Source organism: Zosterops lateralis (genome assembly GCF_965231275.1).
Source record: "Zosterops lateralis genome assembly, chromosome: 6".
In the NCBI taxonomy this organism is placed as follows: Eukaryota; Metazoa; Chordata; class Aves; order Passeriformes; family Zosteropidae; genus Zosterops; species Zosterops lateralis.
In genome coordinates, this window is record NC_139761.1 from 5,269,060 (window position 1) to 5,289,421 (window position 20,362).

Consider the following 20,362-nt stretch of genomic DNA (forward strand, 5'->3'; position numbering starts at 1 on the left):
TCCTGAGAAATTCAGGCCCTGAGGAATGCAAAGTGAGCACCACTTCTTGCTCCAGCATGCCGTCAATGTCAGCACCTACTGACTGAAATGGATAATGGTGCTTTGTTTTTCCTTCCTTGCCTTGCTCAAGAGTTGTAACAACCTTGGAGTGAGCAGAACAGCAGGAAAAGTGCTCACTGCCCATGGAAACTAGGCCAGAAAACAAACAAGCCAGCCCACAGCAGGAGAGACATGGCCAGACACTCCTGCTCTCATCCCTTTGCCTTGGCCCAAACCAGCTGCTGTGAGCTGGGTCTCTCCACTGTGCAACAGAGCAGCAGATTCATGGCCAAACACTTTTCCCCCTGGAGGAATCAAGACTTCGAGTGTTAATCAGGCTTTCCACCCATGGGCTGATAGCACAGCACACGAGCAAACATCAGCACTTTTGTCACTACCTTGCCTTTATTCTGTTATCACCACACCTCTGCACACAACGCTGCTGGCAAAGAGTGGAGCTCCAAGAGGAAACCATCCCTCATCTCTGGGGATGGGGAAAAGAGGGACAAAGACAGGAAAAGAGATGTGCACAGAAGGGGTGACTGCCCCCATTCCAGCTGCCCAGTCAAATCACCTCACAGAAAACTCATCCCTGCACCTTCACCTTTCTCCTTAGTTTCAGCCTGGCTTTTCACTCCTATAAAACAAGAAAAAAACACTCAATTGCCAGATTATTCTTCCTTGAAACCACCAGCAACTTCACCAGTGGAGATCTCTGCTTTACACTGTTAAAATTTGGCTTTTGTAGGACAAATAAGGGATGCAGGAATTCCCTGCTGCACTGCCAGAACTGAAGAATTTCTGAGATTTGGGGTCTTGATAGGTGATTGGGTCAAAAAGCTCAAACTTGATCAACTCCAGCTTTTGGAACTTTCTGCCAAATTCAGCCAAATATTTTAGCTAAGAAGAAAGATTTTGTTGCACAGTGGTTGTGGCAGACTGCACTGCAATTTTTGTGCAGTGTCTTTTCCCAAGCTGACTTTTCCTAAAAGTAATAAGTAGTTTCCAAAGCAAAATGAAAGGAACTGGCAGGGAGAAAAATTGAACACCTGGGATTTAATACAAACAACTTTTTATTTGGTTTGTTTGTTTGTTTTCCTGAGGAAAGTGGAAATTCCTAGTCTCAGGCAGAAATACATATATTTTATTTCATTAATTCAGTCTGTGAACCAGAAAGAGTGAAGAGACTTAAACAGCAGAGCCACAAGACACACAGCTGGGTTTGAGAAGCAACCCAAGCCCTTTGTTGGTGCAGAAGTGCCTCCAGGCCCAGCAGCCAACTTTTAAAATAGCCCTAATTACCTTCATAGCTATAATGGGAACACAGGTGGAAGTGGTCAGGAACAGTCAGACAGAAGAAGAGCAGAGAAAAAGATGATAAAACCAAGTCTTAAAAGTCAGAATTACAGGAAAAATTAGGCTGGAAGGGACGTCTGGAGGGCTCCAGCCCAAACCCTGCTCAAAGGAGGCATTTTAAAGTGAGCTCAGGTAGCTCAATTTCCCTTCTATCCACCCTTGGCTGAATAAAGGGAATAACCTCTTCTCTCAGTTCCCTGAGCCCACACTGCTCATTCCAGCCCATCTCACTGACCACCAGAACCTCTGCACATCATTCAGGCAAAACAATTGCACTGTGTGTTTTCAATGTACCCAAGAATATTTGCATGAACTAATGCATTATTCAGGTTATACTACCAAGTTCTGATGTGTTTTAAAATACCAAAATTAAAGCTGGATGGGAGCATCCTCAAGGTATCCTCAAGAAACCCCCAGGTGGAAAATGCCAAAAGAACTTCTCTAAATTCCTCAGCAATCATGTTTTTGACCCACGGGATAATGATGTTGACTATAGCCCCACACAAATCCCAGCATTTACATTTTCAGCATCGCACACAATGAAATGAAAAACTACCCACAATTCAACACCCCTTTAACACCAGGTTTAACAAGTTTAAGACCATTGGCCTGTGAAAGAAAACACAAATGTTTTGCAGAAAACATAATAATTTGCTGTTATTGCTACTCAAGGTTACATAAAATGCATATGTTCCCTTCTAAGTGGGGAAAACAATGCTACTACCTCAAAGCCACTAACAAAAGTCTGAGGTTTTATTTTAAAAATTGATTTTGTCCTTGGCATTTCATGGTGGTTGATAGGGGAAAGTGTATTCCTGCAGCTGAAAATATCTTTGATGTTATATCAAATCTCTCAAGCAAGTGCTGCACCACCAGCCACAAGCAGAAATCAAGAAAAAATATTCTAGTCACTGCCACCCTGCTGCCAGCTCAACAAGATTTTGCTGTGGTGGGAACATAAGCTAAAATCTTCTAATTATGAAAGGGTCAGAGTTTGTCTCTCTAAATAGAATCCTTCCTGTAATAGGAGTGTAGCATTCCCACCCCAGCAAGTGGTAAAAGATTTGGGCATTCCCAGCACTTCAAAATCTCAGGTCATTTAGGCTGAGTCAGCAAAGCAGAGAATATCAAGATTATTTTAAGCATGCACAGAGTTCTACTTAAGACTTTATTTTTCTCCTTATAGACAGACTGAGGTCTGTAAATATTGAAGAACATGAAAATTGGGTCTTCATGTTTTATAAGGAAAATACTGGTCTGATCAAAAAGGGAACGACCAGCTGGCACCACTCCTTCCAGATGTTTTCCTAACCATTCTCCATGTTTTATTCCCAAATGTGAATTTTCTGTATACTCAAAGGACTACCATGATCCCTCTTGTTTATCTCTATCCATGGATAAACAAGAATTCAAATCCTGTTATTTATTCTTCTTTTTTCTTCCCTAATCTGTCATTCCTTTGGTCAGTGAATCTATTCAAAAAACAATGTTGTGTTTTGGAAAGAATTTGATTTTAATTATGTTTGTTGTTCAAGGGGCTGTGGCTGGCTTGGCAGTGAGTTTGAAATGACAGTTTGTTGGTAATTTAAACCAACACGTAGACCAAGGAAATTTGGAAATAACCATGCCACCACAATGACTTTACAACATTCACTTGAGGTGGCAAACAATCATCAGTGTTTGGAATGGTGGAATCATAGCTGGAAGAGAAAATGACAGTATTGTACCTGTGGAGTCACTTTCCAAAAAGATAATCTCATTTTTGTACTCTTAAAAAAAAATAAATCTGTAACTTCAGCAATCAAGTAGGTCAGGGATCCTGGCCTGATGCAACTGTACTGACCTTTACAGAGTGAAGAAAATGAAGATTATTTTTCACTCCAGGCAGGTCATTGACTCTGTCTTACATCAGCATCAGCCTTTGCTGCTAGGCAGAGGGAAGATCACACATGTCATGTTTTATATTCATGAAACACAGCTTTAAATCCAGTGAAGAGGTACTTCAGAGAAGGCTCTCCTGAAATCTGCTGTAGCTGTGTGCTTTAACATAGTCTTCAGGAAACACAAAGGGGTTTTTTTTACCCAAACTTAACAAACAAACTTTCATGAGAAAATTGTTGCACAAGCAGTGAACCACAAATGGTAAAAAACGACCCATCTCCTCTGGCTGGAACTAGATGACATTTTTAGTCCCTTCCAACCCAAGCCTTTCTATGATTTTTGGAGACCTTTTGAGGACTTTGTGATTCCCCATTAATGCTGGATGAGGATGAGACCCGGAGATGGGCAGAAGGGGTGGCACTGGAGCAGCTATATTGGAGCTGCAACACCCACTCATGTTCTGAGGTGAGAATTACAACCACCCTCATGCCCAGGAGAAACCTAAACATACCAGAAACACAAAAAAACACACCCCAAACTAAGATCTCAATTTACAGCAGAGCCAAGAAAGCAAATGGATCAGCTTTTGCTGAAGAGAATTCTGACTTCACCTATAGAATTGCCACAGCTGGACACATGTGCTGCCACCCAAGTGTATCTCACAAGTGAATCTTAATGGTTTTTTCCTAATTTTGTTACAGGGGAGATGATACTGAAGTGGTGAAGGGAAGGATTTAAGAGAAATATGGATGTGGCACTTGGGGACACGGGTTAATGGTGACCTTGGCAATGCTTGGGCTCAATGATCTTAAAAGTCTTTTCCAACCTAAATAATTCCCATGATTCCATGACTCTATTGTTCTATTACCCACTTTATATTAGCTAAATCCATGTATCATCTTCTGTTGATACTTGAGAAATTAATTTTTTTCTGGCAAAGAGATGTTTGTCCAGGCCAATGACAAATGTGTTACGTATCAGCACCAAGAGAAAACGAGCCCTGAAATTGGCACAATCAAGTGTGTGTAAGAGATGCGTTTGCTCCTGCCTCCAATCAAGGATCCTCATTAAATAATCATGTGGCTCCTACAAGGAGCTACAATTAAGCAGCACAGCTCACACTCCTAATATTCATTAGCAGTCTGCAGAGCCCAAGTATTAAGGGAATAATTTCCAAATTTGACCCACGAGCTGGTCTGAGGAAATGCTGTTTTCTCACCAATATTAGCACAGCTGGGAAGAGGTGCTACATTTCTCCAAACAATGCTCATTGATTATTTCCTCACCCTTACAGAAGCATGGAAAATTTTTACTTAAAAGAATTGACTGGGAAAATTGATTTCTATAATACTGGACCTTTTTCCTTTAAAAAAACCCATAAAATTAAGTGAATTAAAACTGTTTCAAAAGAAATCAAAAAACATCAGAATGAAGTTAGTTATTTAACATTTCAACTATTTTTTTCTCTGATGTTGCTCTTAGTGCTTTCACTGCTTCATCCCAGGTACATAAGGGACACCTTTCACTATCCCAGGTTGCTCCAAGCCAAATCCATCCTGTCCTTGGACACTTCCAGGGATGGGGCAGCCACAGCTTCTCTGGACAACCTGTGCCAGGGTTTCATCACTTTCACAGTGAAGAATTTCTTCTTAAGATCTAGTCTGAATCTCCCCTCTTTTAGGCTACACCCATTCCCCCTCGTCTTATCACTATCTGCCCACATAAAAAGTCACTGTCCCTGTTTTATCCAGGCTCCCATTAAGTACTGGAAGGTGACAATGAGATCACCCTGGAGTCTTCTCCAGAATGAACAACCCCAAATCTCTCAGCCTGTCTCCCCAGCAGTGCTGGGGTTTCCACTTCACTGAAACCCTGTCAGAAAACAATCAATCTCTTACTGAACTCATCAAGTTTGTCTTCACAGTCCACATTTATAAATCAATGATGCACTCTTCCCATTTTCCCTTTACCTTTATGTTTGCAACACAGCTAATTAAATCAGTTTAATAAGGCTGTAGTTGCTGTATCTCTTTCCATTTCCTCCTTCCTTGGATGCTCTTGGTATCCAACTATCACTGCACAATTTATCTTCTATCATTTCTCTCTGGCAAGGCTGCATTTATTAAAAATCCTTGTTATTTTGTGCTGAAGTTTGCTGTTTGTCCAACTTATTGAATATGAAGTTGAAATTTGTCTGCAGGAGTCAATTCACCCACTCCCCCTAAGGAAAGACAGGCTTTCCCTGCAAAACACACAGCACTGCTCCAGGTACTACTCACACGGTGAAAGGCTCAACAGATCTGTCTCTGCTTTAAAGAATGGGGATTTCATGCCCTTTCAACTGACTGAAAGAAATAACTGAGAAGCAAAAAATGCAATTCAAAAGATTTTTTTTTTCTCAAATGCAATTATGTTAATTGCTCCAACTGAACAAAGGGTGGAGGGAGATGGTTTTGCAGGCAAACTTCGCCTCCAGATCTTGTGAGCACAGGGGACGTGGACCAAAAGGCATCTGCTGAATTTATAAGCTTAACCCCCATCACTGCATCCCTTCATAAACTGGTGAGAAATCCATTGCTTGAGAAATCCAAACTCTTGAGAGTAGCTGAGATTTCTTTTATTGCTATCCATTTTCCCTTCTGTGCTGACTTCCTCTCCTCCCTGGACTGACACTTCTGTGTAATTTACACAATTTTACCTGTCTGCCTACACTGATTTTAAATGTAGCTCATTTCTCCTGTCAGTTCCACTGAGCACCAGGAGGAAACATCCTTTTCCCTCTCAACTTTATGTTGGACAAGGTTAGAAACCAGTTTCTTTGATTAATCCTCTCAGAAACTTGTGCCTGGCACAGCAGAGCAACTGTAACCAGAAATCTGAGTGAGCAATTCATGCTCAACGTGGTTTTTTGCTCACATCTGGCTCTCTGTTTCTAAAAGTTACAAAACCTTGGTGCTGGAAGCAGGCAGGAGCAGAAGACTCCAGGTAAGATTTGGATTTTACCTGCTCTAAAATTGCTGCCATCCAGCTGAATGAGACTGAAATTGGTTGAAAACTTCTGGAACAGACCATTTTTTTTTTTTTTTCCTGAAAAGCTGACTAAAGCAAGCAGCACAGCAAACCTGAGGGAGCACTTGTGGTTGCAGCTCCAAGTTCAGGGTTGGGAAAGGGAACCTGATGGGCTCCTTAAGGCTTCACTTCCCACTCATGGGGAGCTGCATTGCTTTCCTGCTCACACAGTCTGAGAAAGGAAGGGCTTTCCCAAAAGGAAACTCTTGTATAGAGACTAAGAAGAAAGGGTTTCATTTGCTGTCTTCCCTCACTTTCCTTCCCTTGCTTGGCATCAACAGGCAAGTCACATTTTTAAGTGAGTGCAGAAGGAGCACTGTACAGTGATGTTGACCTGTTGGAGTGAGTCCAGCAGAGAGCTCCCACAGGTCTGGAATACATCTATAAAGACAGGCTGAGACAGCTGGGGCTGCTCACCCTGGAGAAAAGAAGGCTCCAGGGAGATCTTAGAGCCCCTTCCAGTGTCTGAAGGGACTCCAAGAGAGCTGGAGAGGGACCTTGGACAAGGATATGCAGTGATGAGACAAGGGAGAGTGGCCTCCAGTTGAAGGAGGGTAGGTTTAGGTTATTATGAAGAAATTCTTTCCTGTGAGGGTGATGAGGCCCTGGCACAGGGTGCCCAGAGAAGCTGGGGCTGCCCCTGCACCCCTGGCAGTGTTCCAGGCCAGGCTGGATGGGGCTTGGAGCAACCTGGGATAGTGGAAGGTGTCCTTGCCCACAGCACAGGGGCTGGAACTGGGTAGTCTTTAAAACTCAACCCATTCTATGATTCTATGATAAATATTTAAATCCAAGGACCCTGGGCAGCTGCTGGCTTGGGGAACACTTCATGCCTTCTTCACCACAGTGCTGGCAGAGTCATCTGCCATAAAGAGAAAATAACCTGCTTGGTGTTACAGCAGCAATGAGATGGGCTGGACCAGGAGGGAATTTCATTTCTAGTGACAGAAAACCCAGGTCACAACCCTCTTGACTGCATTAAACAGATGCTCACAAACCCTACTTGCTGTTGCAGTAGCTCTCAGTTTTAATGGGTATTTTCAAGCTGGGAGTGAAGTGTGGTTGTGTATGGTTATTCTTCAGGGAGAAATGTCAAGGAGTAAGTCATAAATGCAGGGTTGAAATTAAGCACACTGATCACAGTGGTTTGTGTTATGCCTGACATTACCTAGAAGCTGAGCTACTGCAAAAGAAATTCTGTCCTGTGGGAAAATTTCATATTATTTTCAATTTTCTTTTCATCTCAAATCAAGGGGAAACAGAAAACCATTCTATGGAAGAGAAAGCTCCACAGGAAAAAAATGTCTGGAAATGTTGAAACACGTTGCTTCAGCAAATCTACCAATGTCAGTAGGGCTGGCAAATAATACATGGTGTTCCCTCTATTTTGTTGAGCTAGAAGGGTGAATGCCTTTATAAAACATAACTAGAGATCCTCAATATTAATTTAAAAGTGATAACACGCAGGAAAAAAATAACTATCTTCAGGAGCTGAGTAAAAATAACTGCCCTACATTTTTTTCAGGGGAGAGGAATGGCTTTTTGGAGTCTCCAGCCTGAAAGGCCCTGTAAACTGAGTCACTGATGGTGAAGCCAAAACCTCTTTGGAGGAGCCTGGCACTGCCCAGGGCTCATCAGACCCAGATCAAGTTCAAATGCAGCTCCAGAGGGCTGTTTGTGAGACCCTCCACCCTCCTGTGGGTTAGATATTCCATCAAGAAAATAGTAATAAAGGTACTTTATGCCTCCCCAAAAGGCAACCTGAGGAACAACAGCTTTGTCCTGCATTCTGTGCTTTTTGCCATCTCTTGGAAAGCAAAAGAAGATGCTGGCACAGAGCTGGCCCAGGGAAAGCAAACAGAAACGCAGACATTATAGACAGCAAGACTCCAAGTACAAGTCATGCCAAACTCCAAGTTCCAGTCAATGCCAAAGACCCGAGTGGATTATGGGCAGGGAAGGGGAAAACTTACTCAAAAAGTGCTGGAAGATGTGGCATTTCCATTTCCAAGATGTTGCTGATCTGCTGAAAACTCCCCTTTCTGCTCATTTAGCACAGCTGGAACATTGCAAAAATCAAACTCTCCCTGTGAATTTTTTTTTTTTTTTTTTTTTTTTTTTTTTTTTTTTTTTTGCAAATCAGCACATTCTGCAGCACAGATTTTTCCCCTTGGTGGGGAGGGAGGTGTCAGGAGTTACCATCCAGCTGTGATGACACCTTGTAGGAACAGTCAGAAGAAATTCCTGAGATCTTGATTGCTGAAGCTCAGGCTTTGGCCAATGTCTCAGAGGGGCTGTGCCCTCTCTCTAACAGTTGTCTGCAGGCTGAGGTGGGAAAACAGGCACCAGATTCTATGTAGATGTCAGACAAAAAGAATAAGTAGTAAAAAGGGAGTGACTGAAGCTGCACTTTTGGGATCAATTCACAGAACCGTGTAGAAAATTGTTCACCCAGTGCAGATCACATCAGAAGTTATCTTGATGACAAAGGAAAAAAGAAAAAAAATAAGCTATTCTGTGCGTCTTCCTGCTCTTTAGGGTGCAATCAGGGCACATCTTCAGCATTGCTATTAGCATTCCTCCACCAAAGAAATCCCAGCAAAGCACTGAGCTCTCATTTTCAAAGATGATGCTGGAAAGCTTCCCAGATTATATATTTTCCTCTTTAATTTATACCCCTGAGGATAATGCTAATCAAGGATGCAGCCAGAGTGGTGAGACACCCCCAGACCCAGGCTGATTTATTAGCAGTAGTTGCATTATTCTCACTTGGAGAATGATGTTAGCATCCCAAGCTTCCATAAGAAAAAAGGGATCCTGCTTGCTGGTAGGTTACCAAATACAAGCTGACAATGTACTTGCACAGCAGATATGCATAAAGTGCATTGCACAGTATGATTCATCTGCAAAACATCCAGCATGCTAAAAATCTCAATTTAAAGTAGGTTAGAAGAACGATTCATTAAAAATCAACAGCAGAGAGAGGGGGGAAAAAAAGAAACCCAAACTCTAAAATCTCCTCCTGGGAACAGTTCATTTACTCCTCAGTCTTTGTTCAGCCCCTTCTCCTCACTTTTGAATAGAGTTTGGATGACACAGGGAGGGACAAAAAATACATGTAGCTGGAGAAATATTACAAATGCCATCTTCAAGGCCTGGCAGATCTACCAAATATTCCAGGGATTACACATGGTCTGCTTAGCACGTTCAGAGTGGAAGGAGATTGCAGATATTTCACACAGCATTAATCCCTAGGCCTGTCTCCTCAGCTCTGACCTGAGCTCCTACTACACAGCACCAAATTATAAAGGCTGATGTCAAATGGACTTTGAGAGAGGGGGAAAAAAAATATTCCCAAAATGGCAACTGGTTTTTACTATGATAACTGCTCAGATAATCCTCCATAATCTCCAGCGCTGTTTTTTAGAGTAGAAAAAAATAAATAAAAATTATCACAATAGAAAAAAACGTACATGACATGGCAATTCTAAAACAGAATAAAGAACTTTGCAGGCAGGAATTAGTGCTTTTGAAATGGAATTGATGTATATTTGGAATAAATGTCTTCCTATGAAAGGAAAGGTACTTTTCTAAACACTGCTGACAGCCAAATAAGGTGAAACATTAATTGATCTGAGGATAATTTGAAAATATATGCACTTATTTCTAAGATTTCACTATTTTTATTAATACTATTTTAGTGCATGTATCTCTTGCAGAATTTTTTTTTGGCCTGATGACAAATTTCTAAAATAATTTAAATTTCAGGATATTCAGTCCTTTCTCCTGGCAGCAGAGATAGGTAAGCATTTTCATAGGCAGAGTTCCTATTTCAGCCATGTAAAAGTAATCCAGGTTGGACTTAATGACTCCACATCTGCCCATGCAATCAATTAATTGCTTGTTTGACTTTTCAGTCCTGTGTTCAATGTACCCTCATTAAACACTCACAGAACTTTTTATGTAGGAAAATAGATACCACCTAAAACTCTGAGGGATCTACAAAAATCCTTTCTTTCAAGCAACAACGATGCCACTTACCAGCCAATCTGCTATAAGGATTTCTTAGTTAAAGTGATAAACAGAGTTACTGCCCAGAGGTTCCAAACCCATTTTGTTTTGTTTTATTTTATTTTAATTTAATTTTTTCCCATAAACAATGTGCTCAGAGGAGGGGACTCCCCTGGGATTTTAACTCTCACATATCATCTTGAAGTGTCACCTTTGGGCCTAACATCTTTCCTACAAACTAATTACACTCTGAGAATCACAAATTATAAACAGAAATTTTCAGGATAACCAGGAAGTTCTGAGGCATCAATTCTATATTCCACTCCAGTGATAATTTGCTAGAGCAGCAGAGAAATCAGCAACTACAGAAATGCTGCATTATGTCTTCTTTTAAAGAACTGCAAAAGCTGCAAAGAGAGGAATCAGCCTCAGCTTTAGGTTAGCCCTACATCAAAGACAACACTCTCAATTAAAATTTAGTGCACAGCAATATTGCAGTTTAGAGCATTTGCTCAATGATGTTTACCAAAGCTATAAACCTTTGTAATAAAAGGAAAAAAAAAATACAGAAACAAAAAAAAAACCAACCCAGCAAAATGAAAAACATGCTACATCCTTAGATAGCACTAACCAGAAGATGAACAAACTGTGATACACATTTTTGTAACTTTTGCAAGGAGCAGGATCAGCAGGCTGATTTTAGAAGACTGGAATCAGTCTGCAAATAACAAATGACTGCTGCTCCTATCACACAGCTCCACCTGCACGGAGCAGCTCAGCTTCCAGCCCAGCTGAAGTGCACAATTAATTTCCAGCGTGTTGCATCGTGCTTCGGTGCTGAAGTCAACAGGAATGAAAATATGAGATGCAAAACATCTTCTGTGCACATGAGCAGCGAGTGCATCTCTCCTGCCCCTGCATTAAGGACATCAAGGGAAAGACCCAATTAAGAGTGATTGGAGTTCAGACCCCCCAGCCAGTGGAGAGCTGAATGTGAAACCTCATTCCCTCTTCCCACAAAGCACATGGGATGCTGCTCCACAGCTCAGAGCAGAGATGAGACACTGATGCCCAGCTCTGCTGGATGCAGGTTTTCACCTCCCAGCCCTGCCCTGGCCTCGGTGCCTCACACAAGGAGGGGGATGCAGCTGACCTGGATACAGGTGAGCACCTGAACGGTGGTGGCAGATTTAGGGCAAACTTCAGGCTGTGCTCAGGATCCAGCCCTTGGGGCTGCCCAGGAGCCTGGCATTAGAACAATTCCCATGCAGAGCTGCTCTGCTGGTTATGTGTGCACTAAAACCTGTGTGAGGTGAGGGAGTCTCAACTCTCCTGAGATGTAAAATAATATTTGGGGGGTGGGGGATATGGACCTACTTAGGGGATGGATCAGGCCTGTGAATGGCAGAACTCTCTTGCTGATCACAACCCTTCAATGCAGTCTGTCCCTCCAGCAGTTCTCTCACAGGTGCCCCTGAGTGTTTGGGAGCTGTGTGGAGGCACCCAGGCTCAGCAGGAGAACATCAGCACAGACTCAGATGGCTCAGGCTGTCTGCAGCCCTTCTCTGCACAGCTGTGCTGCAGAACCTGACCAGCCTGAGGATTGCTGTTTGATCATGCAGCCAGTGACTAATGCAGTGCAGGGAAAGCTGGGGATGTCATCGAGATCTGTAACTTCTGCTTTTGTGCCTTTGAAATGTCCATGGGGTGAGTGATAGCACCCAGGGCGGTTTGGGGTACAAAGCCCTGGCCTGACTTGGTGTTTCCTCCTTCTCAGCCACAGGGCTCACCCAGGGGCACCCACATGGGCATCCAAGACATGGATTGATAATCTGGACAGAAAAAAAAAAAAAAAAACCCTCAGAGATGAGAAACAGAAGATCCTGGAAAGCAGGGAAGTTTCCAGCCTGACAAGGCTGCCCCATGCATTCGCTTTTTACTGCCCACAGTTAATAACTCCCTCCAATGTCTTTAAAGCTACCAGCAATAAATCAGCTGCAGTTAATAAATTCAGCACCGCTGAAAAATAAGACATAACTCACGTCCTGAATGGCTCAGAGAAGCCTTGAGCTGACAAAACTCTGCAGGTCTGCAGAGCCAACCCAGTGCAGAATCTTCCCTGCTCCATCGTCTGCACCCAAGCAAACACCCCATTGCAGCACTGCATCCAGGAGGGGAGGCACTGCTGTGTGAGGGAGATGTTGGGAATGCTGCAGCTGTTAATTGGCAATTGTGATGAACTTATCTCTGAAAAATAAGATGATTTCATCACAATTTTCTACCTTTTCTCATACAAGATCTCATGGCAGCAGGAGGCTGCATCAAGGGCAGGCAACTCGTAACAGCAGTGAAAGAAACATGCAAATAACTCTTTTATCAGCTGTTCCTTAAATAAAGATGGGAAAGCCTGCTCTTAAAGAATATTCATGTACAAAGGCAATGTTTGTGAGGTCAACACCTCAATATTTGAAAGTGGCAGGCTTATGAAGGATGTAGTCATTTCTGACAATTTTTATTCTCACCTAGACGCACACAATAGATCAAAATGAACAACAGCAACATGATTATGATTTTCATTCTAAGCTTTCCACCCCTTTAAAGGTTAATTTTCACAGTGCTGTAATGAGATGGGTAAGTGCTGGCGCTTCCATTTTACATGCAAGTGTCCTGAAGCAGTCTGGTCTAATGGGTAATAAAGCCAATTTATACATGATATATCTTCTACCTCATTTATCCCTAAATTAAACAAAACATGCTCACCTTTACGCATATGCTTAAGACCATCCTAATTTTGATAGCAGTTAAGAATGCACTTATGTTCCATAAAATTAGAATCTTAAATACTTCATTGAGACAAAGAGGACTGAAATAGGTGATTTAGGTCCTCTCTATTTCAAGTCTTGTCTTGCAGGTGAGTGCCAAGAATTTATTCTCACTGTTGAAGGTACGAGGTTTCTTGGAGGAATAGACTGACCATAAATAAGAAATGTCTTAAAAAAACAAGAACACTAAATGTGAGGTGTGCTCCTGAGTGCTGAATCATGCCAACTCTACAGCTCCTCCTAAATTAGAAAACTAATTACAAATAATGCTTTGTTATTTGAAACATGGTCTGCTATGTGGAGGCCACCTTCTCTTTCGAAAAAAACCACCCAAAAACAAACAACAAACAACTCAAGAAAAACAAGAACCCTCAGAATTTTGTAAGCATTCCTGATTTATAAGTAAGAGAATAGCACATGAAGAATAGACATAAATGCTACATTAAAAATTAAAAATCTCATTGCATGCTTGGCCCATTTTACAGGTACCAGCTACTGAGGAGGGAGAGTGAGGGAAATTCCTAAGAAGTCACACATTTTAAAAACTCCATTCCCTGCTGATGATGGGGACCTGCAGCACAACTCCTTGGTTGTTTCAGGAACTTTGAGCTAAAACACTTGAGCAGAAAATAATTAGGTCTCAAGGCTAACTCAGGCCTTAGGACTGGAAGCAGAGCCTAACTCTAATCCTGAGCATCCTGGGCCAATCCAGGACATGCAGTTGGGCCAGGATCCCATCATGGAATCATCTGTGAGGACATGATAAACACACTGTGGGATCTGCCTGAACCTTTCTGGGAGGACTGAAACAGAGACAACATGCAAGCATTTTATGGGGTTGCTGCTCCCAGACAGACTGATGCCTGCACAATGCAAGTTTCTTAGTTTAAAAAAAAAAAAAAAAAAAAAAAAAAAAAAAAGAAGCATAAAACATGTCGTTGAGTGGCATTTCCAGAGCTGAAGTAAAAAGGAGACAGATGCGCCTCCTGGGACCCTTGGACCAGTGAGAGATAATGAACCACCCAGCTCAGGGGAGACTCACAGCCCAGAAAATACTGCAACTCACAAAACCCAACACTTGCAGTAACTGGGACATCCAAAGCCTCTCCCCTCCACACCATTCTCCTCCTCCCCAAACTCTCCCCCTCTGTTCCTCACCTATAAATAAAACATTTCATTACTGAGTGATGAAGATTAAAATAAGGTAGGTGAGTCACCCTCTCTGGTACTACTTTGCTCTTTCATCTGCCTCATCCTCTTCCTCAACCCAGTTGCAACTCTGAAGGCTGAAGAAAATTCATCAGTGTGGCAGTAAAAGCAGACAGAGCTATCTGCATCCCTGTGAGGAGCAAGGGAAAACCAGCTGCATTTTGATCTGTATGGAGTTGAGAACTGCACTGCTGCACAGATTTTATACCAGGAGTTTTAGGCACTTCTGAGAGCCCCTCAAATGTATGAGCATTTCTGGAGAGAAGCCCAGCAGGAGCCATTGCTCTGACTTTACCCAAGTGAGAATGAAGGATGGTAGCTCAACAGGATGATATTATTTTTTTTTTTTTTTTTTTTTTTTTTTTTTATTTTTTTTTTTTTTTTTTTTATTGCTAACTGTGGGCTTGGGCTACTTTTTCGAGCTTCATGAGGATTACAAGAACAGAAAGATCCAAGAAGAAATCCGCTTTTTTTTTTTTTTTCTGTCCCTCTGCAAAATCTGCTTGCACTAACAAAACACCAGGGAATGGGGAGAACACCAAATGATCCCTGTCCCCTTCACTCACAGCACTAGATAAGAAGTTTGGAGTGACTAATCCAGACAGCAGAGAGAAATGAAATTCAGTTCTCTACATCAGAAAGGACTAAAAATGTTGATAGTAGAATTGGCATGAATAGATGCTCTTCCAAAGTGAGACTGAATCTGGCCTCAGGTGGTTCAATCTGAGCAGGATTGCCTGGCAGTTCAGGACATATTTCCAAACACCTGGTGAGGCTCTCCTGTGTCATTCTTAGGTCAGTGAATCCACCATGTCAACACTTTTCTACAGCAACTTGAAAAATCAGTGTTTGGATCTTGGTGGTGGCTTTGAGCAGCACAATTGCTATGGATACCTGGGGAGAGGGAAACCTTTCTAGAGCAACACCTGGGAAGGGGTGGGAAGGCCACAAAGAGCCAGGTGTCTTGGGGAATCTGCTGCATTTGTCCATGATCTGACATCCCAAAAAGTGAGATGTCAGTGCCAAACCCAAGCAGTGCAGACATTTTGTGTCCATGTCTACTTCTCTCCACCCAGGTGAACCACAGGGCTCTCAACCTGCCTGAAAACCATCAGAAATCTTTTTCATGCTGAGGTGCAAAGCTGCCACTAACTGGAGAGAGACCATAAACTGAGATTTGCTGGTGCAGCATCATCAGTGCAAGTTCAGGCTTATGGCAGGAGCACCTCACTGCAGCCCCTTGCAGGCAGAGGGGTGGGTTGGTGGTGGGTTAGCTCATGGTGAGAACATACACAGCACAATCTTCAAACCCAGCCTCTGAAAGCCATGTGAATTTAGAAAGGGTTTTTAAAAGGTGCTTTAGTTAAAGCACTGACATTAGAGATTGTCCTCATCACAGAGCACTGGGAGCCAACACCCCTCACAGTCTTCTGTGTTACATCTGCACCTATCAGAGCATGAAACACTCCTGGGATTTGATCTCCCACTGCTCCTCAGGGGCTGTTCCTCAACTCATCTGCCTCATCCAAGCAGCTCTGAGTCCCTGTGTCCCTCACTAGCACAAATGGGTGCTGTTATTCCCACAAGCACAGGGCTTCCACACGACTGAGGCACCCCAGGGAACCCAACCAACCCCTGGATGCTGCTCCAGAAGAGTTCCCACGGGCCATACTCACCATCCCATTGTGTCCCCATAGACGTGTCCCAGTTATTAATGCCACCCCCTGTGGCACTGGCCTCCTCTCCTTTGGACCCCACATGTGAGCTGGCTTTGGAGGCAGCTGGAAATGGGCCAAGATTGCCAGGGATGTCCTGCCTGAAGGCCTGGAGTGAGCATGAGCTGACAGCTCCCTCAATCTCAGCTGCATGGAAATGGGGGAATAACAGCACTGACTGTATCACCCTATCAATACCCACCCATGCACCAGGCTGCATGAAATTTCCCAGATCCTCACACAGGAATCACCACTTGTATGAGTTCCTGCCCTTTCCCTGCTATTTTTTTCCCTGAAGAACGTGTCCAGCATGGAGGTACAGTCCATTCCTCCATTTAGCCATTTCTCTGGAGGAAACCATATGTATTTATCCTGGGGAACGCCTGTTAGCCTGTGTGTAATATTTTTGGAAATAATTCCTGTCAAGGGATTTTAATCACTGTTGGTGTATAAAAATAAAATAACAGAATCTGTGACCAGATGGTGTGTTGGGTGACATGGAGCTCTCCTCACCAACGTGTAACTGCTCACCAGCCCTTGAGGACTGCTTTGCTCACCAGTCCTTGCAAGAGCTGCCTGCAAGGTCCTCTCAGCCCTGAACCAAATTCATTTTTGGGAAGGAGGAAAACTCTGCATTTGAGGAATAGAAACATTTTCAGTAAAATTCAGGGGCCGAGGATAAAACAAAAGAAACAGCCTTATCCCTGCCCAGAAGCTACTGGAGTTTATCTTCATTGGAGCCCTGCAAGAGGAGAGGCTGAAGTGGGATCTGCAGCTCCCTGTTGCCCTGACTTTGCCTGAGAAATCTCTGAGCTTTCCACTCCTCGTGGGAATTTTTTCCTGCAGTCTCAATCACTGCCGATTTTGGTTGATCCAAAGAATGGGGACTGAAATCCATTGCTTTTCATCATTCAGAAACCACTCACCAGGTTTTGACACAAAGCCAGCTTGGCTCAAAGCCGGGCCCACGGCCAGCCTGAAAATATTCCTGAACCTTTCAACAATCCCTGGCTGGTTTTCAAACTTAAAACAAAAGCCATGATCAGGGAGAGTTTGCAAATGTTTAGGTTGTATAAGCAAATATCTGCACAACCTGTGATAAATTCCCACCATTTGTTTTCAGTTATTTTCATGCTGAGAGAATCTCCCAGACTCCAAACCTTGCTCTTACCTCGGAGAGCATAACCATGGTTTTCACAAAAAAAAAAGACTGATCTGACAGGTGTGGAGGAAGATAGAGAATGTGCTGGGGAGCTACCTGAAAATTATTCTGTCCAGTTCACTCTTGTTTGGATGGATTGCTCCTTGTCTAAAGTGTCCCCAGATGGCCCATTGTGTCAGGAGTGTTTGAGTTTATGGCAGACTATGGCAGTGTTGTAAAAAAAGCTGGAGTTGTGCATCTCCTGCTGGGTCCATTCCTATGGCTCAGGAGCAGGCAGGAATCTCTCTCCGAGCAGGAGAAATAAAGAGTTTTCAGAAAAGCTTGACAGTTTCAGATATTCAACAGCATGACAGTCTTCTTATTCAGAAACTTATGAATACTTAGTCACACGGAGAGAACAAGGGAATTATTTACTTCCCCCGGTGAAGGGGGCGGGAGTCGTGGCTCTCTAGGTAGTCGTGGAGCAGAAATACAGCTGCTGCAGCCACAAACACAGGGAGGCTGCGTGCACACAGGGCTGCACTGCTTGGGATGCTGCTCTGTCTGCCATGGCCGGCCAGACAGGCTCACAGCCACACAACGGCTCTTTATGGAGCAGAGAAAACGAAATGGGAAATGTTTAAAGCACGTTACGACTCTCCTGGTACTGCTGAGCTGACAGCCTGACAGCCCACCAGCCAGCAAATACCAAAAGGAAAGGTCTGTATCGCTCACTTTGCTTCCACCTTGCCACAGTTTGACATCAACAAACACATCTAAAACCCCTTTGCAGAGGATTCCAAAAGCTGAAAAATTTCTTTGCGGTTTTTTTTTTTCCTTTCATCTTTGTTTCCTTTTTTTTCTCTTTTCTTCCTTCTTTTTCTTTTCTTTCTATTCTGCATTCTCTAAGTGTAAATATACAGCTATGTCAAGCCTGAAGAAGCCTCCATTAAATATAAGCAGATTCACATTTAATGGTGATTTACACAGTTTAAGAGACCACCCCTCTTTGTTCTGTACACCAAGATTCAGCATGGCCATATTTTTATTCATCAGTGAACAAAAAAAACCTTGCAAGATTCTTTTCCCCCAATTTTTTGTGTCATTACATTGAGGCAGCCCTGCCTGGAGACCCAAATCCTGCCCCTCTTTGCACACACTGGAGCAGCCTGGCTGACATCCCCAGCCCTCTGCCTCCAGCACAAAGTCACGTTCCACAACCCAACACTCGGCTCAGCGAATGAGCAGCACATCAGCAGATGAGCTGCCTGCCCAGAGCTACAAAACAGCAAAACATTTCCCACATCAGCCGAGGGGTGTGAGAGAGCCTGTTTTACCCCTGAACTCGGGCACAGGGAGGCAGCAGGGACATGTCTGTGTCAGGGGCACAGCCAGGCCACGCGTGTGGGTATGAGCAGAGCAGCCACACAGACTGTGCTGTTCCTGGCCAGCTCCTCTCTGTGCTGATTGACTGGAGGGGATTAGAAGGGACTCAGCCCAAAAACGCAGCTCCTAATGCTCCTGCAGCTATTGCATAACAGAGATCGATCCCTGTCCCGAGCCCTGACCCTCAGCTCACTCAAGACAAGTTGAATACTTCAGGCTCTGTAATGGAAACATCTCCTTCCCAGGGAGATGGGATGCAGCAGCTCCCTCAGAGCTGGGTTTTCTGGCTGTTTGGGTTCTCTGACAGACAGCAATGGGAAAGAAAGTAGGGAATTGTCACCAAGAAGGAAAGAGAGTAATTTTCCCCAAAACATTTCTACCAGAAGCTACAGGGAGCTGAAGCCTCCTGGGGTTCATTACCAGACATACACCTGCTGTTGATACACCTACTAAAGAAAGCAACTTTAAACCAAGGGAAATTGAACACATCCCAAAAAGAAACTGAAAATCAGTGAACCTGCAGCCCCTAAACTGAACTGCACCTGAAGTCAAACACACCTCAGTGTTCAAAAGGTGGAAAACACAGCAAGCAAGAAGTCCACAAATAAATGAACAAGTCCCAAAAGCATGCACAAAATGTACAAACACTTCAGAACAGGCACTCCATTAAAATCTGTGTGTTGCAATAACATCAGGGGCCAGGCAGGAATTCCAGGTGCGCAGGGAATAACTGGAATAGTAACTCTGTTGAGATCTGTCACTCCAGATGTGAACAGGTGTATGACAAATGAGGACCGATCCACATCGAGCCAGGTGAAATCAAATCCCTTTCAACATTTGCCTGAAATCCGGTTTTCTCGTGCCCAACAAAGTGCTCAGAGCTTTAGGGAACTTGGCCGGCTCCTGCACATCCCCCCTCCCCCACATCAGCAAAAAATAACTATTTGCAAAGGCCGCAATCCCTGGTTATTTTCTGTTCCCCTACACGCACTCACTAACTCGTTAGCAATGTTTCCAAGCAGCCAGGCTGGGAGAAAAAATAAAAAACAACCAGAGGAAGCCTCGGGAATGAGACAACCCGAGAGATGCTGCTGCCAAAGGGGGCCCCTTTTTGTTGAGCATCCCCTCGCCTTTTTACCTGGGGATGCAGTCGCCATGGCAACGGGCGGGTGTTCCCTGGCGGAGCCGAATCCCAGCTGCTCCCGCTGCTGAGCCCCATCTCCATCCCGCAGCGGAGCCCCGGCCGGGCACTGCTCGGCCCCGTCCGCAGCCCAGTGCAGCCCAGGGCCGGCCAGCAGCAGGTCCTGGGGGTCCGGCGGGGCTGACATCCTGCCTGCCGCTCTCCGGATGCAGCGGGGAAAGGCTGCGGGGGCGATGCTGCGGCCGCGCTGTGTTTGGCCGCCTGCGGGCTCCGGGAGCCGCCGCCGCTGCTGCTGAATCTCTTCTCCACTAGCGCTTATTACGCAGGTGAAAATGGCTTGGTTAGTCGGAGCCTTCCAGCCCTTGCGTCACCCTGTGGCTGGCATATCACAGGGCAGGGATGTGCCAGCCGGGCTGCCGCTCTCTCCCCCGTTTGTTTAACCGCTTCGGCTGCTGCGGGGAGAGGAGGAAGAGATGCCCCCCGGCAGGCGGGCACAGGCAGCTCCCCTCCCGCAGCTCCCCCTCCTCCGCATCCCTGCGCTCCGGAGCATCCCGCAGGCGCCGCAGGCGGGCACGGCTCCTCCCGCACCGAG

General features: G+C 44.3%; 1 protein-coding gene across 1 annotated transcript in view; it reads right to left on the bottom strand.

Moving 5' to 3' along the window:
* RTN1 (reticulon 1) overlaps positions 1-19,957 on the bottom strand; it is a gene marked incomplete at its 5' end in the record, with an annotated part of 116,495 nt that extends 96,538 nt beyond the window's left edge. The window contains one exon of the mRNA XM_083864123.1: positions 19,768-19,957. Within this exon, the coding sequence (XP_083720249.1) occupies positions 19,768-19,957 (190 nt within the window). The remainder of the gene's footprint in view (positions 1-19,767) is intronic.
* Between the last annotated feature and the right edge of the window lie 405 nt (positions 19,958-20,362).